Source organism: Vidua macroura, chromosome Z, assembly GCF_024509145.1.
Source record: "Vidua macroura isolate BioBank_ID:100142 chromosome Z, ASM2450914v1, whole genome shotgun sequence".
NCBI lineage: Eukaryota > Metazoa > Chordata > Aves > Passeriformes > Viduidae > Vidua > Vidua macroura.
In genome coordinates, this window is record NC_071611.1 from 74,909,314 (window position 1) to 74,925,184 (window position 15,871).

General features: G+C 43.3%; 1 protein-coding gene across 1 annotated transcript; it reads right to left on the reverse strand.

Annotated features, from left to right (window-relative positions):
• Positions 1-10,891: 10,891 nt before the first annotated feature.
• Positions 10,892-15,597, reverse strand: LOC128821680 (serine/threonine-protein kinase PAK 3-like). Its single transcript, XM_054002874.1, has 4 exons — positions 15,502-15,597; positions 14,859-15,055; positions 12,205-12,342; positions 10,892-11,100 (listed from the first exon to the last, which is right to left on the reverse strand). The coding sequence occupies exons 2-4, from the start codon at positions 14,979-14,981 to the stop codon at positions 10,993-10,995; spliced, it is 369 nt and encodes a 122-aa protein (XP_053858849.1). The 5' UTR covers positions 14,982-15,055; positions 15,502-15,597; the 3' UTR covers positions 10,892-10,992.
• Between the last annotated feature and the right edge of the window lie 274 nt (positions 15,598-15,871).

The following is a 15,871-nucleotide window of genomic DNA, read 5'->3' on the forward strand; positions in this document are numbered from 1 at the left end:
CTTTCAACGTTATTGTTATAAATAAAATTGGCTTTCGTAGGTGGGGTTATAAATTGTTAATGATGTCATGTTGTTATGAATTGTTAATGAATGTAATGAATTGTTAGGCCTAATTAATGCAGTAAGTTCTGAAGTTAAATGTACTGTAGCATGAGCATGTGCCCGCTAGAGGAGGGTGGTAAGAACTTTCCAGAAGGTTACCTCACGGCCTGATGACAGCAGCCCGGACTGTAATCGGACAACGAGCCAGCCAGTGACATCGAAGCATCCCAGAATGACTGGCCAGGAACGCACCGCAAATTGGACCAACCGGTGACCGGAAAAAGGCCAATCTATGAAAGGATCAAGAGCGCACCAATCCGGCAGCTTTAAGAGACTTTAAAACCCCCGGGTGCTGAGCGCCTGGGTCTTTCTGCGCAGCCAGTGTCCAAGGAAGCACCCTGTGCTGCCTACAGGCTGACACTTGTATCTCTGACTTGCTGCGTAGGCCACAGGCTTACCCTGGGCTGCAGTCTTCAGTTGCTTTGATTTTTAATAAACAGGCCGGAGCTTTTTAAAAGATCCTAGCCTCATTTTGCCTGTTTTTAACATTTATGTTTACGCTTTGGTTTAATCCCTTCATAAATGGGGACAAACATAGAAAAAGTCCCATAAAACAATCCAAAACTGGCCTGGCCAGGGCGGAGCCGATGAGGCGACCGGCGGGTGGCCGGGGAGGGGGAAAGGGGCCTGGCTCGCGGCAGGACCGCCCGGCCCGGCCTGGCCGAGACGGGGGCCAGGGCCCTCCACCTCCTCACCCATCGCAAGAGACAGTTCCCGGGTTTTTTTGTCTTTAACATGTGTGTTTCACAGAGCCGTGTCCAGCTTCTCAGTGGTTCAACAGACTGTCACTTACAAAAAAGCTTTGCATCACTTCCCTGAATTTCCTCCCATTCCCAACCAGGACGCCCATCCAAGTCCACTGCCTTCCCAGTCCCATATTCAGAAAACATTTGTTAACTGATTGTTATGAATAATTGATGTAGTTATTGACTTCCACTATTATTGGCTTTAGTAAATTCTTCTGATATAGTACAGTTAAAAATGGGACCCCACTCCCGGTACTAAAAGTGATTTCAGCATTTATTATAATAAAAAGGCCTAAAGCAAGGGGGCCCGCAGGCCGAGCAGGAGCGTTCCCGTTGAGGATGCCGCGGCGCTGGCACTGGGTCTTCTTGAACAGCCACGTCCTCAATGTTCCAGGTGGAGCGGCACGAATTCAGTGGGTCAGATGCCCCTTTTTATCCTGTTTTTTGTCCCTTTGGATTTGTTTCTTTTTGGATCCTTCATTTGCATGAAAGTTTAAGGGGCTTCATTGGCCCATTACAGTTCTGTCCAGGCTGGCTGGTTTCACTTGGGGGGTGGTGCACTTTACTCAGGTGTGTGAAAAATGCATATTATGTGATTGTCTTTTCACAAATATCAAAATGAATACTATACGTGTTATGTTGGAAAGTTATGTTAATTAACTTATTAATTTTGTATTAATTTTTTTAGTGCTGTATTAATCCTTTTAAGTAGTGTGGTAAATATAGTTTTAGGCTCTAAGATAATATTAAAATAGAAACTATGCGATGTAAGATACTTTTTTTAACTAGCTCAAGGAATGGATAAGATCATCAAGAAATTCTTTGCACAGAAATAACAGCAACAAGACACCAAAATTTCAAAAGAAGAATTATTGCCTCCTTATCAGGAAGAACCAGACTTCTTCCAGACTTCTTGGAGCCTAAACACTGATTTACAAGATGAGGGGGGAAGTTGACAATAACCAGAAAATACCCTTTGTTTGGAAAGAATTTGTGAATAATGTATGAGATAGATAAATATGCAACAGGCATATTGGGTTTGAAGGGTTAATCCTTTGTTAGCGAGGTATGCTTTTGTGGCTTAGTGCCCAAGAGCATACGGATGTCTGTTATTCTTTGCTTTTTATTGTCTTTTGTTGTCCTAACTTTGATTCTCCAAATTCTTACTGTCCTGTTTTTATTACTATTCTTTACTATTAAACTTCTAAAATTTTAACACAAGTGATTGGCGTTTTTCACAGGTGTAATACAGTATGCTGAGTACCAAGTTTCTTATAAATACCCTTTTAACCCCTTTTACCATAACCAAACTAACAGCACCTGCTTAACAATTATCAACTATTTTACAACCCTTTCTAACCTATTGTTAACAATTCCCCCCTCTAACTATTTGATCAGGCTTCTAGCCTGCATCAACCTTTTAAAGTTCCACTTCGACTTTTCTCAGTTGCTTGTGGAAAATGAGATGTTCAAGCATATCTCTGGCATTCTGATCACTCTGTTCTTTTATTACGGTTACTTTTTCACCATTTTTCCCTTCCACGTTACCTTGCAGCATGATGCTGCTTTGGACAATGCTGGTTACTATCTGGACTAGACATGGAATCACACATGGTAGAAATATTACACTTGCTAGTGCACACACCACAAAGAAGACCAATTTCTTCCACAATTTGCCATTCCAGGTGAACGAGTTGTCCCACTAATCAGATTCTCCAAACAAGTGTTCCAACACAGGTTAGTTTTCTAATATTTTGAGTAACGTTTTTAATTACATGACTGTGGTCATCGATCTCTAGGCACCATTCTGAAGTATTAAATTTTCCACAGATCCCTCCTTCCTCTGCGAGGAGGTAGTCTACTGCCAATTGAATCTGGTAAATTACTGATCGTGTTTGCTGTTGCTGCTGTTTAAGAGATCCATGGTCAGAGTTTGATTTGACATTATTTCAAGCACTGCTTGTAAATGGATTCGACTGAGCACTCACACTGGGCTGTTCCACTCGCTGATCACCACATGTCGCTGTCGAGGTGGTCGCAACACAAAGCAGAGACCACACGCAGTCTCAGATGGCAACTCTTTATTATCGACAGTGGCTGACCTTTTATATACTTTCTAATTGTTTATACTTCTTCTGCCCCAACTATTGGCATCAATAAATCAACATAACACCACTGGTGAAAAGTAACAGTGACTTCAGCTAACTTTCTAAAACTACGTTGTCCAGCTACGAAGTTCTCTCCTTATCTTTCCTCAATTCCTCTCTTCTCTCGGTCTCCTTGGTAACAGCCTTGGAGAGAGCTCCTTATCAGCTTCTTGCTTCTCAGCTTCTCCTCGCTCCTTTAGCTGACAGGCCCGCCGTTAGCCCCTTCCGCAGTAATTCATCCATGAGGGGCAGAAAACAAGTAGAACAGAATAGGATTAAAAAGTCTGGTGATTAATTAGACTTGGTTTAAGTCTGACACACCTTGAGATGACACCAAAATTAATCATCCTAGAGTGCAGCCTACAGCCCACTACCCGCATTTCTGCATTCAGGAAACATAGTTTCTTTCTTTTACACTGTCTTTATTGAAAATCTGAAAGATTCAAGAGGAATTAATAAATCCTCCAACGAGTCCATGAAGTTTCCTCTCAATGATCTCTTTAGTGCTACTGCAGTCTACTATTCAAGTATACAGGGACAACTACCACAATACTCTCATTAAAAATGTGTGCTTTGTTAAAATAACCATTACAAAAACCCTAATCAGTCATAGTAAGGCAGAATCCAAAAACTTCAAAGTGTGCGTATAATATACTCATGTAGTTGGAAAAAACGAATACACGTTTATTAGAACAAGTTTTGTTTTAAAATCTCATTTTTTCTACTTTGCACAGCTTTACCTCAGCAGTCCACAAATTATTTTTGCTGTATTAAACTAGTGAAACAAGGATATTTAGTCTAGATTTTAAGTTCCAGAAGGAAGTATTATGCAGCTGTTATAAATGGAAAGTTAAGTTAGGTTCCTAATTTATCAGTAAAATACCTAATTGCAGAATGAGATCAGCAAGAAATTCTATTACTTTGGAAGAGCAGGGTGATATGTTAGAGAACTCTACCTTTCCAGACACTGGAGAAGGAGGACTAGCACAGGGGCTGGAACAGCTACTGCTCTCTGCAGGCTTCACTGAGGACTGAGCTGGTTTGTCAGCTGAGGATCGTCTGGAGAGCAAAATGTCTTTTTCTTTGTACTTCTTTGGCTGGCGGAGTGCAGGAGAAGCAGATTTCACTGAAACCCTAAAAAGGACATACCTTGAGTTCAGCAACGACTCCAGGACGAAGGCTGGGAAGAGCGTGATTCCCAACAGGATCAGATATGCCCCAGGTCTTCCCACAGCTTTCTCCACTACTCCTCACTCCTAAATTGAGAAACTCTAGTTTCCAGGGTGAGCAAATGACAGAGGACAGGAGGGAGAGTTGAATGATCCTGTGCTAGCAGATCTTTCTGTGTCTACAACATGTTATCAAGGCAGCATGAAAACTGCAGGGATCCCATGTCTTGTGAGCTTAGGAGTCGACTGAAGGCAGAAGGATTTCATCCCCGTCATTCATGTGCTTGTGTCTTTGCTGAAACGGGAACTGATGTGCTCCCTAGGGAGATTAATTTATCCAGAATGTAATTTCCTACTAGAATACTGTTTCACTGAAATATTTTGATGAAAATAAAACCTATGTTGCAGAAATTTTCTGGAGCACAGAACACATGTACCTATCGCAGTCATCAGTAGCTTGCAGCAAAAGGTTTTGAGGTTACTTCCTAGTCACAGTCTACAAAAAGACCATTTATCTTGACATGTGCCCCCACTTTTTTTGACCAAAGTGGTATTTTGTTAACAGAAATACAGCTTCAAATAACATACTTTGGCAAAAAAATAGTGGGACTATTCAATATCTTTGTTTACATGTATATACAAGAAATGAGGAAATGAACTTCTAACTTTCTGTATCCAAAATGTGGATCCTTATGTAAGATCCAGGAATAGGAACCTGTCTGCGTAGGAGAGCAGTTTAGGATATTTTTGGAAAAAGGGGCAAATCTGTTCTCATTTCTACTAATCATCATCATCACAAAAAAGTACACTTTTCAGAACAGTTTTACAAGGTGGTTGAGCATTTATAAAGGTGAAAAATTATTAGGAAGCTTCTCAAAAGAGGCATTAATATTCTATCTAAAAATTAATATTCTCTCTAAAGTATTTTAATCCTAGATTGAAAAAAAAAATCTTTTGAATATACTGTTGTAAGAGTTTTCAAACAGCTCTACTTGCTAAGAATTCCACAGCAAAGGCTGCACAAGACTTATATTTCTAGATGGAGCTTTAAATCATAGATCTGTGATGAGAAGTGGATCTAAACAAACGAATGTGAAGAAGGTAATACACTGACTTCAGACACAAGATTTTGATGAGAATTTAACCTAGCAATTTCCTAGCTAAACCATTACTCTGTTGGCAGCAGATGCAGTTTGCTGTACACAGTGATGTTTTCTATAACATTAATTTGAACTCACATTATATGTTTGTTACTTAAAATCTTTTTACAGTGAAGGTCAGTAAACAAAGATGGTCTTTATCTGAAGCCAGCTGAAACACGGTATAATCTCTCCTTTGACACCATCAGGCATTGCTTTTGATCATAGTGTACATAAAGATCTTCAGTCTGAATACCTAAGCAGTGGCAGCAATTAGAATACCTAACTCTCCCATCTATCTTACAGCAACATCAAAAAATATGTGGTTTGTAAGTTGCATTATAGAAAATAAATTATATTTTTAATTTCATTTCCCTAAAAAAAAAAAAAGAAAAGAAAAAAAAAGAAAAAGTAGGTTTACATAGGAAATTACTTCTATTTAGTCCTTATATTACCTGGGCATGCTTTATATAGGCTAGGCACAGATTCAGATCTGAGCATACCTGCATCTTAGTAGCTTGGTATACGTGTGCAAAGTCACGTTATGTGAGTGCCTGGTGGCCAAGCCAGCTCCACCCTGGTCCCGTGTCCCAGCCTGCCCTTTGTTGTCCCAGGGAAGTGTCTGATACCCTGGGCTGATCTGGCTGCCATGGCTGGGTGGTCCTGGCTGCCAGGCCCTGCTCTGACTTCCCAGGCAGCCCCTGCAACTTCTGGCTCCCCAGCCCCTCGAGATTGTCATTGTAATACTGATACAAAAACCATGGATTGGGATCTGACCTGAGCTGCAGAGATTCAGGTGATGAGAAATTATAAGTTAAATTGTATTATAAATTCCCTACCGTGCTAGTTACAGATTGTACTATGTTGACTCTGCTTGTAGAAATCCTGTGCCATTCTAATAATAAATTCTCTTCTGTATCAATCATAACATCCTGTTAAGAAAACAAAGTTTGAATTGTACCTATGGTTTAGTGCTATCCTCACTCTGCCAATATCCCCAAGAGAACCCATCTGTGCTGGGTGACAGTGTCACTCGGATAACCCTGACATGTCTATTAACCAGAACCTCATGGAGCAACAGGGAACTTTTTAGCAAGTGTGTGAAAAGGGCTGGATGTAGTATTTAGGAAATTGAAAGAGATGGTATTCTGGACAGTTGGGCTCTGGATGCTGAGAAAGTTCTGCATTGCACACCCTGGCTACCTTGCTCAAAGGAATATTATTAAATTAAAACTTCTGCTTGCAAATTAACTTACTGTTTTGTTAGTGGGTTTTGAAAGAGATTAATTGAAAATGCTAGGGCTGAATGTTAGCTAGAAGGAAGTTCTTACCTTTTTTTTGGTCAGTTGATTTTGGTCATTTGGCATCTTTTTATGCAGTGACTTAAGCAGTTTTCTACTGCAAAACCACTTCTAGGTAAATTTGGAGAGGTTTACAGTGCTTTTCTTTTTCTATTGTTCAACATCTGATTTGAGGTAGACTTGACTTTCAGAGATCACAAGAACTTAGGTGTGCTGTTGATTTGGTGAAAACTCCGGAAAGTCCAGCATCTCTGGAAATCAGGTGTCTCCTGCTCATCTTTCAGAGATGTCTGATTTTGGGTATATCAATGTTGGAGATTAAGTGCAGCTAGTAGTGCTACAGCATTGTTATTAACGTTGGCATTGACTGTCTTGTATATGCTTATTTGAATTTAGAAATCAGGGCATTATGGAAAATGTATCTTGTGCATTATAAATTATATTGAAAAACTAAAGATTTATTTAACTTACATAAGAAGAGAAATATACCCAACGGCTTGACAGTTAAAACCCCCAGTCTTAAACAGAAAACATACAAACTTTTAAATATTTATTTTGAGAAATATCAAATCTATTTTGCTACTCACAGCAGTACAGAACTCTCACTCCTTGCCCTCCTTCCTTGTTCTCTTCACAACTTTCTAGGCACCACATACCCCTCACACCAGGGATGCTTCAAGTGGAATTGTACTTTCTGCTGCACAGCATAGTTTGTCTTTTAAATGTGGGGGTTTTGCCATCTGCAATTCACATTCTTTGCTTTGTTATCAGGGAAAGTCAGAAACCACTGCACCAGGTTTTCTTGGGACTGGTACAAATGCAAAAAAAAGTTAACTACAGCTGATGCCCAGAAGGAAAAGATAGCAGGAAAAATTCAATTCAACCAAACCAAAAATTGTTCACAATGAGCAGGGAGAAGATAAGGAATGGGTGAATTTCTGATCCAGAAAGAAAGCTAGTGTGTGCAGCATGCATCTAAGATGAGAACAAAAGATAAAGTGTTATCTAGATTAGACGAGAAGTGGGAGATTAGTTTAAAAATTGTGAGAACTGGCCAACTGTGAGGCTTAGTTTAAAAATTGTGAGAACTGGCCATCTGTGAGGCTTAGTTTAAAAATTGTGAGAACTGGCCAACTGTGAGGCTTAGTTTAAGAATTGTGAGAACTGGCCAACTGTGAGGCTTAGCAGATAGCATCTGAAAGGATAGGTGCAATATTTTCTGCTTTAAATGCCTTGGAAGAGTATGGAAGTGTGTTGGCTCCATACTACAGTGCCCTGGTCATCCAGCAAGAACTAATGTGAGCGATGTAATTTGGAAATCTGCAGAGACTGAGACCATATGAGACCAGTGAGTGTATGCATGCTTAACTTGCAAGCAGTTTTAGTTAATAAAATGCCAGAGGAACTCTTTACCTTGTAATGACTTACGTAATCAAGGTACAATAAATATTAACAATTAGAACTGTTGCCATCAGTTAATGTACTTTAAAGGCACTGTGCAACAAGTGTGATAACTTTGCTGGATTTATATATTCATTAATCCCTGACAGCAACAAGGAAGATCAAGATGTTTTGTGGCATGAACTGGATATCTTCAAAGACTTCATTAATAGGAAAGGAGTAATACCTGATGCTATGAGGGAAACTCATATGTCCTTAATATCAAGGTCTTTTTTTTTCAAACACAGAAATAGGTTAGGAAAAAACTTAGTTCACCCAAATTAATCATGTGACATGATGGAGTAAGAAACATAATGTGTTATGTAAACTGAAATGCTGTTGTAGACTGTTTCAGAATAGCTGTTTCCAGTTAGAGATAACACAGATTGGTGCTGGTGCTGTATCACTTCTTTTCACAGGGGACATGAGGCCATAATGAGCCAAGCAAGATCCTGTACAGCATGGCAGCAAAGACATTTCCTCACCGTGGCCTTGGCACTCCAGGGCAGCCCAAAAAGGGCCGAGGAGTCCTGTGTGTAACCAGGAGGGATGACTGACATCACTGTGGGTCCCAGCATTCCCCAGTCCCTTGCTGGCCATTCAGTGCACACTGGGGATGCTGGGCATGGGTGGAACATGGGGATGGGGTGCACACAATTAAAGGGGGGCCCCAAAGTGGAAGGAGTGGAAGCCAAAGTCGCTGGGTGGAGACCCCCAAAACGGAGGTGCGATATCCCAAAATGGAGGGAGGAACCCACAAAATTGGAGCAACACCCCAAAAAACCACATGAAGCTGTTCTCTCCCTCCATTGTTTACCAACAAGAACTATCTACCAACTCTAATTTCAGCAAATAATTTCAAGTGTTTTAGCTGAAAGTCATTCTGAGCAAACTTTGTAGAAGTGATCACAGAATCACAGAGCGTTCTGTGTTGGAAGGGATCCACCGAGTCCAATTCTGAAGGGAATGGCTTGCTGGCAGGGTCAGCACCAAAGACACCCACACCAACTTAAGGAAGAAGTGCCATTTCCTGTAGGGCAAAGCAGCAAAGAAGTACAGAAGGATAAGCTAAGCAATGCACCCGATTATTGCTACAAAAGATTGCCTGTAGGGATGAAGAAAGACACATCACCAGTTACCCTAATACTTGACCATTGTCCTGACACACACGTCAGCTGGGGATGCCCTGTCACACCAAAGGATTGGAGAAGCACTCCCAGTAACGGGGAATTCCTATGTGGTTCGCCCACCCTCAGGCCAGGCTGCCAACTTTGCTGTGAGAGGGCCCAGATTTTATACTGTTGAATAAACAAGCTACCCTAACTTCTAGTGCAGGCACATCTGGTTTCATCCTCCTCTTGGGCAGGGCTCAGGGAGGAACCAAGGGAGTTTGCTTTGACCCTCTACCTTCAAACACAGCCAGATGGAGATGTGATAAATGAAGATGATTTGTGCTAATAATTGTAACTATATTGATATTTTAGAAAATATTTGTTAAAAAGTAATAGGGGAAAGTGATATGTCATTAGCATCACAAAACAGATGTTCGCAGATGTTCATAAGATCCAGGATGGAGTATTGAGATATTTTAGCACAAACGGCCTTGGGAAGGACAAAGTTGGGAAAACCTCCAAGAGTGGAATCGACATTGAGACAAATAAAAGTCCAGGCAACTTCTTCTTAGGCAAGAACAGCCTTGAAGACAAAGCAGTTGATATAATTCCAGATAGAGAACCCAAAACATGAACATAATGCTTACACCATGTAACACCAAGCTCCATGTGCATGCACAACCTGCCAGGTTATTCAGAGGACAGCCAGGAAGACCATCGGCCTTCATCCAAGAAGACCCCTGAAGAGTCCAGAAGACCCCCCAGCAACAACGGGAACATGCGCTGTGTAATATGGTGACTTAGACTTCAAGAATCAAAACTGGGAGGAGATTTACAGGAACTATTGATGAATATGTATTAGCATACAGTATAAAAGTTGTGCTTGGATTCTTTTGCCTTTTGTACGTGCGGCAGGGTGAGAGGTCCTCCCCCGTCCCCCGGTTGGTTTTGCTTATGCTTTATCAGAACCACTGCCAAATTTCTATTTGTAACTACTTCATTATATTTGACGTTATTATTATTTTATATTTTTTTATACCTCCATTAAAATTGCTGCTAAAGTTTAAATCTTGCAGTTTATTGAACTTGACATATAGCACCTCATTCATGACACCAGGAAGAGGCACGCAGGGCTGGGCTGCTGCCTCCTGCAGCTACAAGGGCCTCCTGGCAGCCTGCCTCTGCCGAGGCTCAGGCTGCTCCGGGCTCTGCCGGGGCTCTGCTGCGGCTCCAGCCCGGGCAAGGCCGGGCCCGCTCTCACCTCACAGTCGCTGACAGCTCTGCACCGCAGGAGACCTTTCAGAGCACCCTCTCTGATCTTGCTGCTTTCTCAGCTGAGCAAGGCTCTCCTCCAGCCAGAGACATTGCACTTAGGGATACAAATCCAAGTGGCAAGCGCCCAAGTGCTCTGGAGTCACAGCTGAAGGCCTGCATCAGCACAGGATGGTTTGGCTTCCCCACTCCCCCTTTGGTTTTTCCTGCTAATGCCATTGCCTTTTCTGCCTCAACTAGAAGTGCCCCAGATGTGCCAAAAGGGACCAGTGGGCCGTATTCCAAAGGCAGTGTGGTCTGGAGAGGATGAATGAAGAAGAGCCTTCTCCACTTACAAACCATACCAAAGAAGCCATAAGCGTGTCTTAGCACCAATAAAAAACACCTGGCAATTCAGAAGGAAATGTTGCGTTTTCTGAAGGGGTCAGAAGGAGGGGAATCTTCCAAATGAGTTAATGCTTCAGAAACTTTATTTAATTCCAATCCTACTCTATAAACCTATACTACAAAACTACTCAACAATCCTACTCTAGAGTCCTACTCTACAATCCTACTCTAACTTGGTTATGGAGATAATATCTTGACTCTTCTTGTCTTCTTCTTCTCCTTCTTCACTGAGTTGATGAGTGGTACCAGGGTGGACGCTGGCTTGGCTGATGTTACAAATGGATGCTGTCCACAGGATAAAAAAAAAAAAAACAAAGAGCAGTGAACCATGACTTTCCAAGCTCAGTGCTTCAGGATTCCTTTGGTACTTAGAAAGACCCAGAAAGAGGAGTGACGGGGACATCTGCTCCCCTGTCATCCTTTGCTGGACCTTGCCATCACAGGCAAACCTGGCCCAGAATCCCATTCATCTCTGTATTGTGTTGTCTTCATCTAGCTGGGATTTTTGCCCTGCCAGTGCTCTAGAAATGGTGCTTTCTGTCCCTGGGGTTTCTTCCTTTCAGGAAACTCCAATGACCCACATAGGTCCCTGTCTTTGAGAGACAGGCACCGTGCTAATTTCCACAGGGAGACAGAGCAGTGTCTACCTTTCCATGCCCTGCCCCTCCTGTGCTGGATGGCACCTTCCTTCCCAGCAGGGCCAGCCGAGTGGCGCTGGCTGATGCAGTTCCATGGCACTGTACCCTGTATTGCTCTACTTCAGTTCTTTTGCCATTAGATGAAACAGAACACCCCACCAAATTACAAAACAGGGTGACAGAAACAGCCAGAAAACAGAGCACCTGTCCTCTCAGGAAATGCGGAGAGAGGTGGAGTTATTCAGCTTCGTGAAGAACAGGCCCCAGGGAGACTTTATTGCCACTTTCCAAGACTTCAGAGTGGCTTTGAAGAAAATGGGGGACATCTTTTTTATCAGGGCCAGTTAACAATTGAATGCAGGCAAATATTTTTAATAACAAAATGGGGATCAAGTTAGAGTAAGTCTGAGGAAGAACTTGTTTACTCGGAGCATGGTGCAACACCGGCACAGGTTGTCCCAAGAGCTTGTAGGTGCCCCATTCCTGCAGGTATTCCAGGTCAGGTGGGAAAGGGCTCTGAGCAACCTGATCTCTTTGAAGATGTCCCTGCTCATTGCAGGACACTTGGACCAGATGACCTTCACAGGGCCCTGCCAGCCCAGCCCAGTCTAGGATTCTTCACCGTTTTCATTTGAACAGCACCAAGAGTGGAGGTGAGGAGGAACGGGGGCTCATCTGATGCCTTGGACCTCACTGGAGGAGGAGCCCATCCCTCAGACACTCTTTCACCTGCAGCCCCTTTGCATTTTACCTGCAGGAGCTTCTTGGCAGACCAGCGCCGTGCCTCGTCTGTCTGCAGGCAGCAGCTCAAGAAGTCACGCAGGCAGGACGAGCATCGGTTGGGCTGCCGCAGCTTTGGTCTCCCTCCTCTGGCTATCAGGAGTTGAGCCTGCAGGAAAAGGAAACATAAGGCTCCAGCTGCTTCTTTCCCATCTGTAACTGCTCTCTCAGATCCCATTGTTTAAGCTCCACTCTGCAGGGCAGTTTCTGCCCTGGCAGAGACCCAGAGATGACTTTTCTTTACCAACCAAAAACCCAAACCCCAGTGCAGCCACAGCTTTTCCAGCATTCAGCAGATCTTGCCTTGGCAGCTGATTTCATTGACTGACCTAGTTAGTGGGAACTACATCAGCAAAGCATGTTTCCTTTTCAGAGGATTTGCACCAGCTTGACAGGCTTTTGAGAAGACAGACTCTGCTACACTAACTAACTCTACTATTTCCAAGGATTAGTACATGAAAGGCATCTCTGCAGTGCTTGTTGGTCCCTTAAGCACAGTGGTCATAAACCAAAACTCATCGAGCTTCTTGTCCTCTTCTAGAAAACAGCGGTACGTGGAAGGCAAAAAAGGAAATCCGCCAGGTAAGGAAACAAACATTTGGAATCTCATATTCAACACAGACAGTTTAAGATGCCTGCACAAATGTATTGGGATGAAAATGCCTGCTTGGGCACACAGGAGCCACCTGCAGCTCTGTCTCTCAGCTGCAAGTTTCAGCTTCTTTAAGTGGCAAAAGGAAAACTTTTCAAGGTCAAATCAGAAGAAGTGCCATCCCTATGGTCACCCTCTGCTCATTTGGATACTCAATCAATGCATTAATGGTGTCCCCATCGCAGAAAGTGTTGGGTAAGAAATGGGAGGTTTTGGCTAGCTCTCCATGGCACCAGGCTGTGGCCTGGTCTCCATAAAAATGCCCATCACAATACTAACAGCTCTGTGCTGGTGGCACTGAAATAGATGGTGACCAAAAAGACTTTGTTATTATCCTCTTCAAGCCAGAGGAAAATTTCCAAGCCTAAAACAGCAAACACACTCCCCTTGAGTATAAATAATTATGGCAGCTTTCTTTCCTTTTCCCACAGCCCCAGATGTCACAAAGAGGGTTTTATCCTGTCTCTCTGCAACTGGGCTCAGCCACTGGACATGGTGGGGAGCTGGAGTCCTCACTGTCCTTAGAACTGTGCAAGCCAGGGGTGGCCCTGCTCCTGTGGTAAAGGAACACAGCACCGGCGTCAACCGCCCACGTTGGATCCCAGCCCCGGGCACCTGGCTGCAAGCTCATCAACTTGTTAAAGTACCCAGAAACAGCCAAGAGTTTAGTGTACAATTCTAACTGCAGTCGGAGAAAAACACATCCTAAACTTATCCAGGCCACCCACACGCAAGACTGAACAATGTACAGATGATTTGAAAGCCTGAAAGTTTTGAAGGCCAACAGGATTGGGAAAAGATGCTACAGTTTGGAGGAAAATTGATGTGCTGTGGTTAAAAAAAGAACAAGAAAGCAAAAGTGTTGGGGAAGATGAAACAGGGAAACCTTCTAAATATGATTGCCTGTCAAAAGATTTTTAGAATATGGAAACTATAAGCGAGATTGAAATGAAAGTAAGCTTTGAGATAGTTACTAGCCTTAGTTACTGAGCAACTGGAAAACAATGGTATGGCTGGCTGAAGGTAATCCCCTTTTGATTAAACAATACCCTCTGGTTGCAGACAGGTCCAAGGGTCAGAGCAGACCCTACTAGCTTGGCAGAAGGGGTGCAAAGAGTAGTTTTTAGGGTTTAAAATGTAACACAGTATGGTAATGTAATGATTCCTATAGGCTGTAGCTAAATGCTATAGGATCTGTATCTTGTACTAGATTGGTTAGTGACAATTAGAATATTCAGCACTGAAGAAGATTTATTGGGTTGTAACGAGAACTTCCTCGCTCTTTCAGGTCTCTCTTTTGGGCTCCTCTTTTGGGCCTGCTCCGAGCTGTGGCTGGCAGCTCCAAACAGGGCCCCTGCAGCCACGCCCTTTGCAATAAACCGAAAGTTCCAAGACCTGGCTTCAAAGTGCTCTCGTCTCTGTCCACCCTGACTGTCCTACCCACCATCGCTCCTACACAAAACTACTTGGGCATAGCTTTGGTGGTTGTTTTGTTTTTTCTTTTTCTTTTTCTTTTTCTTTTTCTTTTTCTTTTTCTTTTTCTTTTTCTTTTTTTCTTTTTCTTTTTCTATTTCTTTTTTGCTTTTTGTTTTTCTATAAAATTGAAACTGGGAAGGTCTAACCTCCATTTCTCAGGCTATTTACCACATGTCTAATCTCTCCACTGAAAAAATTCTTGTCCTTCAGAGACCGAGCTCCAGCAGGGTTCAAAAAGCAAATGAGAAATGTCAGGCATGGCTGGAGGCCAAAATGGCAGGTTTCTGAACTGGTTAGGTTTCTGAACTGGTTACCTTCCTCTTCCCTTCTGATGCAACCAAATCGACAGCAGATGCTGATGTGCTGCAGGGACATTTTCAGAAGGGGACCTTGGTGGAAGTGGTGCCAGCAGATGGCAATGGGATTTTGTCCAATGGCACACTGACCATGGGACAGGTGAGAAAGACAAGCAGGATCAGTGAGTATTTGCACCTTACCGAAACAGGAGTTTCATACTGGTAAGGAACTTCTCGTTCCACCATTTCGATGCCCACGATTCCAAGAGACCATATGTCCACTTTGGGGCCACATGGTTGACCTGTCACCACTTCAGGCGCCATCCACCCAGAAGTGCCGGCCACTGAGCTCCGTCGACTCTGCTCAGGGGTGAGCTGAACAAACAGGCCAGAGTCAGCTGTGGAGAAAAAAACATACCATGAAAGCCAGCTCAAGTTAGGAAATCAAGCCAAAGAATTCCCCACTCTCAGTCTAAGAATGTGCTGTTGAGTCTCCTGGAGAACTGTCCACGCTTGGTTTCCTTGGGGCTTTAGCCAAGGAAGTATGGTATTGACCACTTCCAAAAAAACCCAGGTGTTTTAAGGCTGCTCACAGCAGTGGCCTTCATTCCCCTGAAGCTTTACATTGTAGCTCCCTCCCTCTGGAAGGGACACACACAGAGCAATGCCACTCTTGAATTCTCGTGGTTCCTTATACCTCTGTGCACATTGCAACTGTGTCATCAGCTCCCAGTGGGGGGCCCTGCACTGCCACCAGCACCATTTTTGGGGAGCTGGCAGTCACTCAAAGCAGCCCCACAGCCCACATCCCTGGAATGCTGCACCTGACCAAGAATACACTGACCCAGCTTGACAGAGCCGTCGGTTCTGAGAAGGATGTTGCTGCTCTTCACATCTCGGTGGATCACATGGTTCGAGTGAAGAAAATCCAGGCCTTGCAGGCACTGAGAGAGAAAACAGAAACAGGAGGGCAAAAATTAGTGATGTCATTTCATTACACAAGAAAGGAAAGAGCTCTAAAAGATTCCCTCTGCAGGGGAATGGTGAGTAATGGAGGAACACAGTGCCATTGTGAGGAAGAGCTTGCTGCTCCACCACTTGCAGAGCAGGATCTTTCTAAGGAAAGGCATGTCAGCTTTTGAAAGAGCAACAGCAGCTGCTGTTGTTGTAGACTGTCCCCTGCAAACCAGCCAGCATGGCTGCTGCTGCTGTGG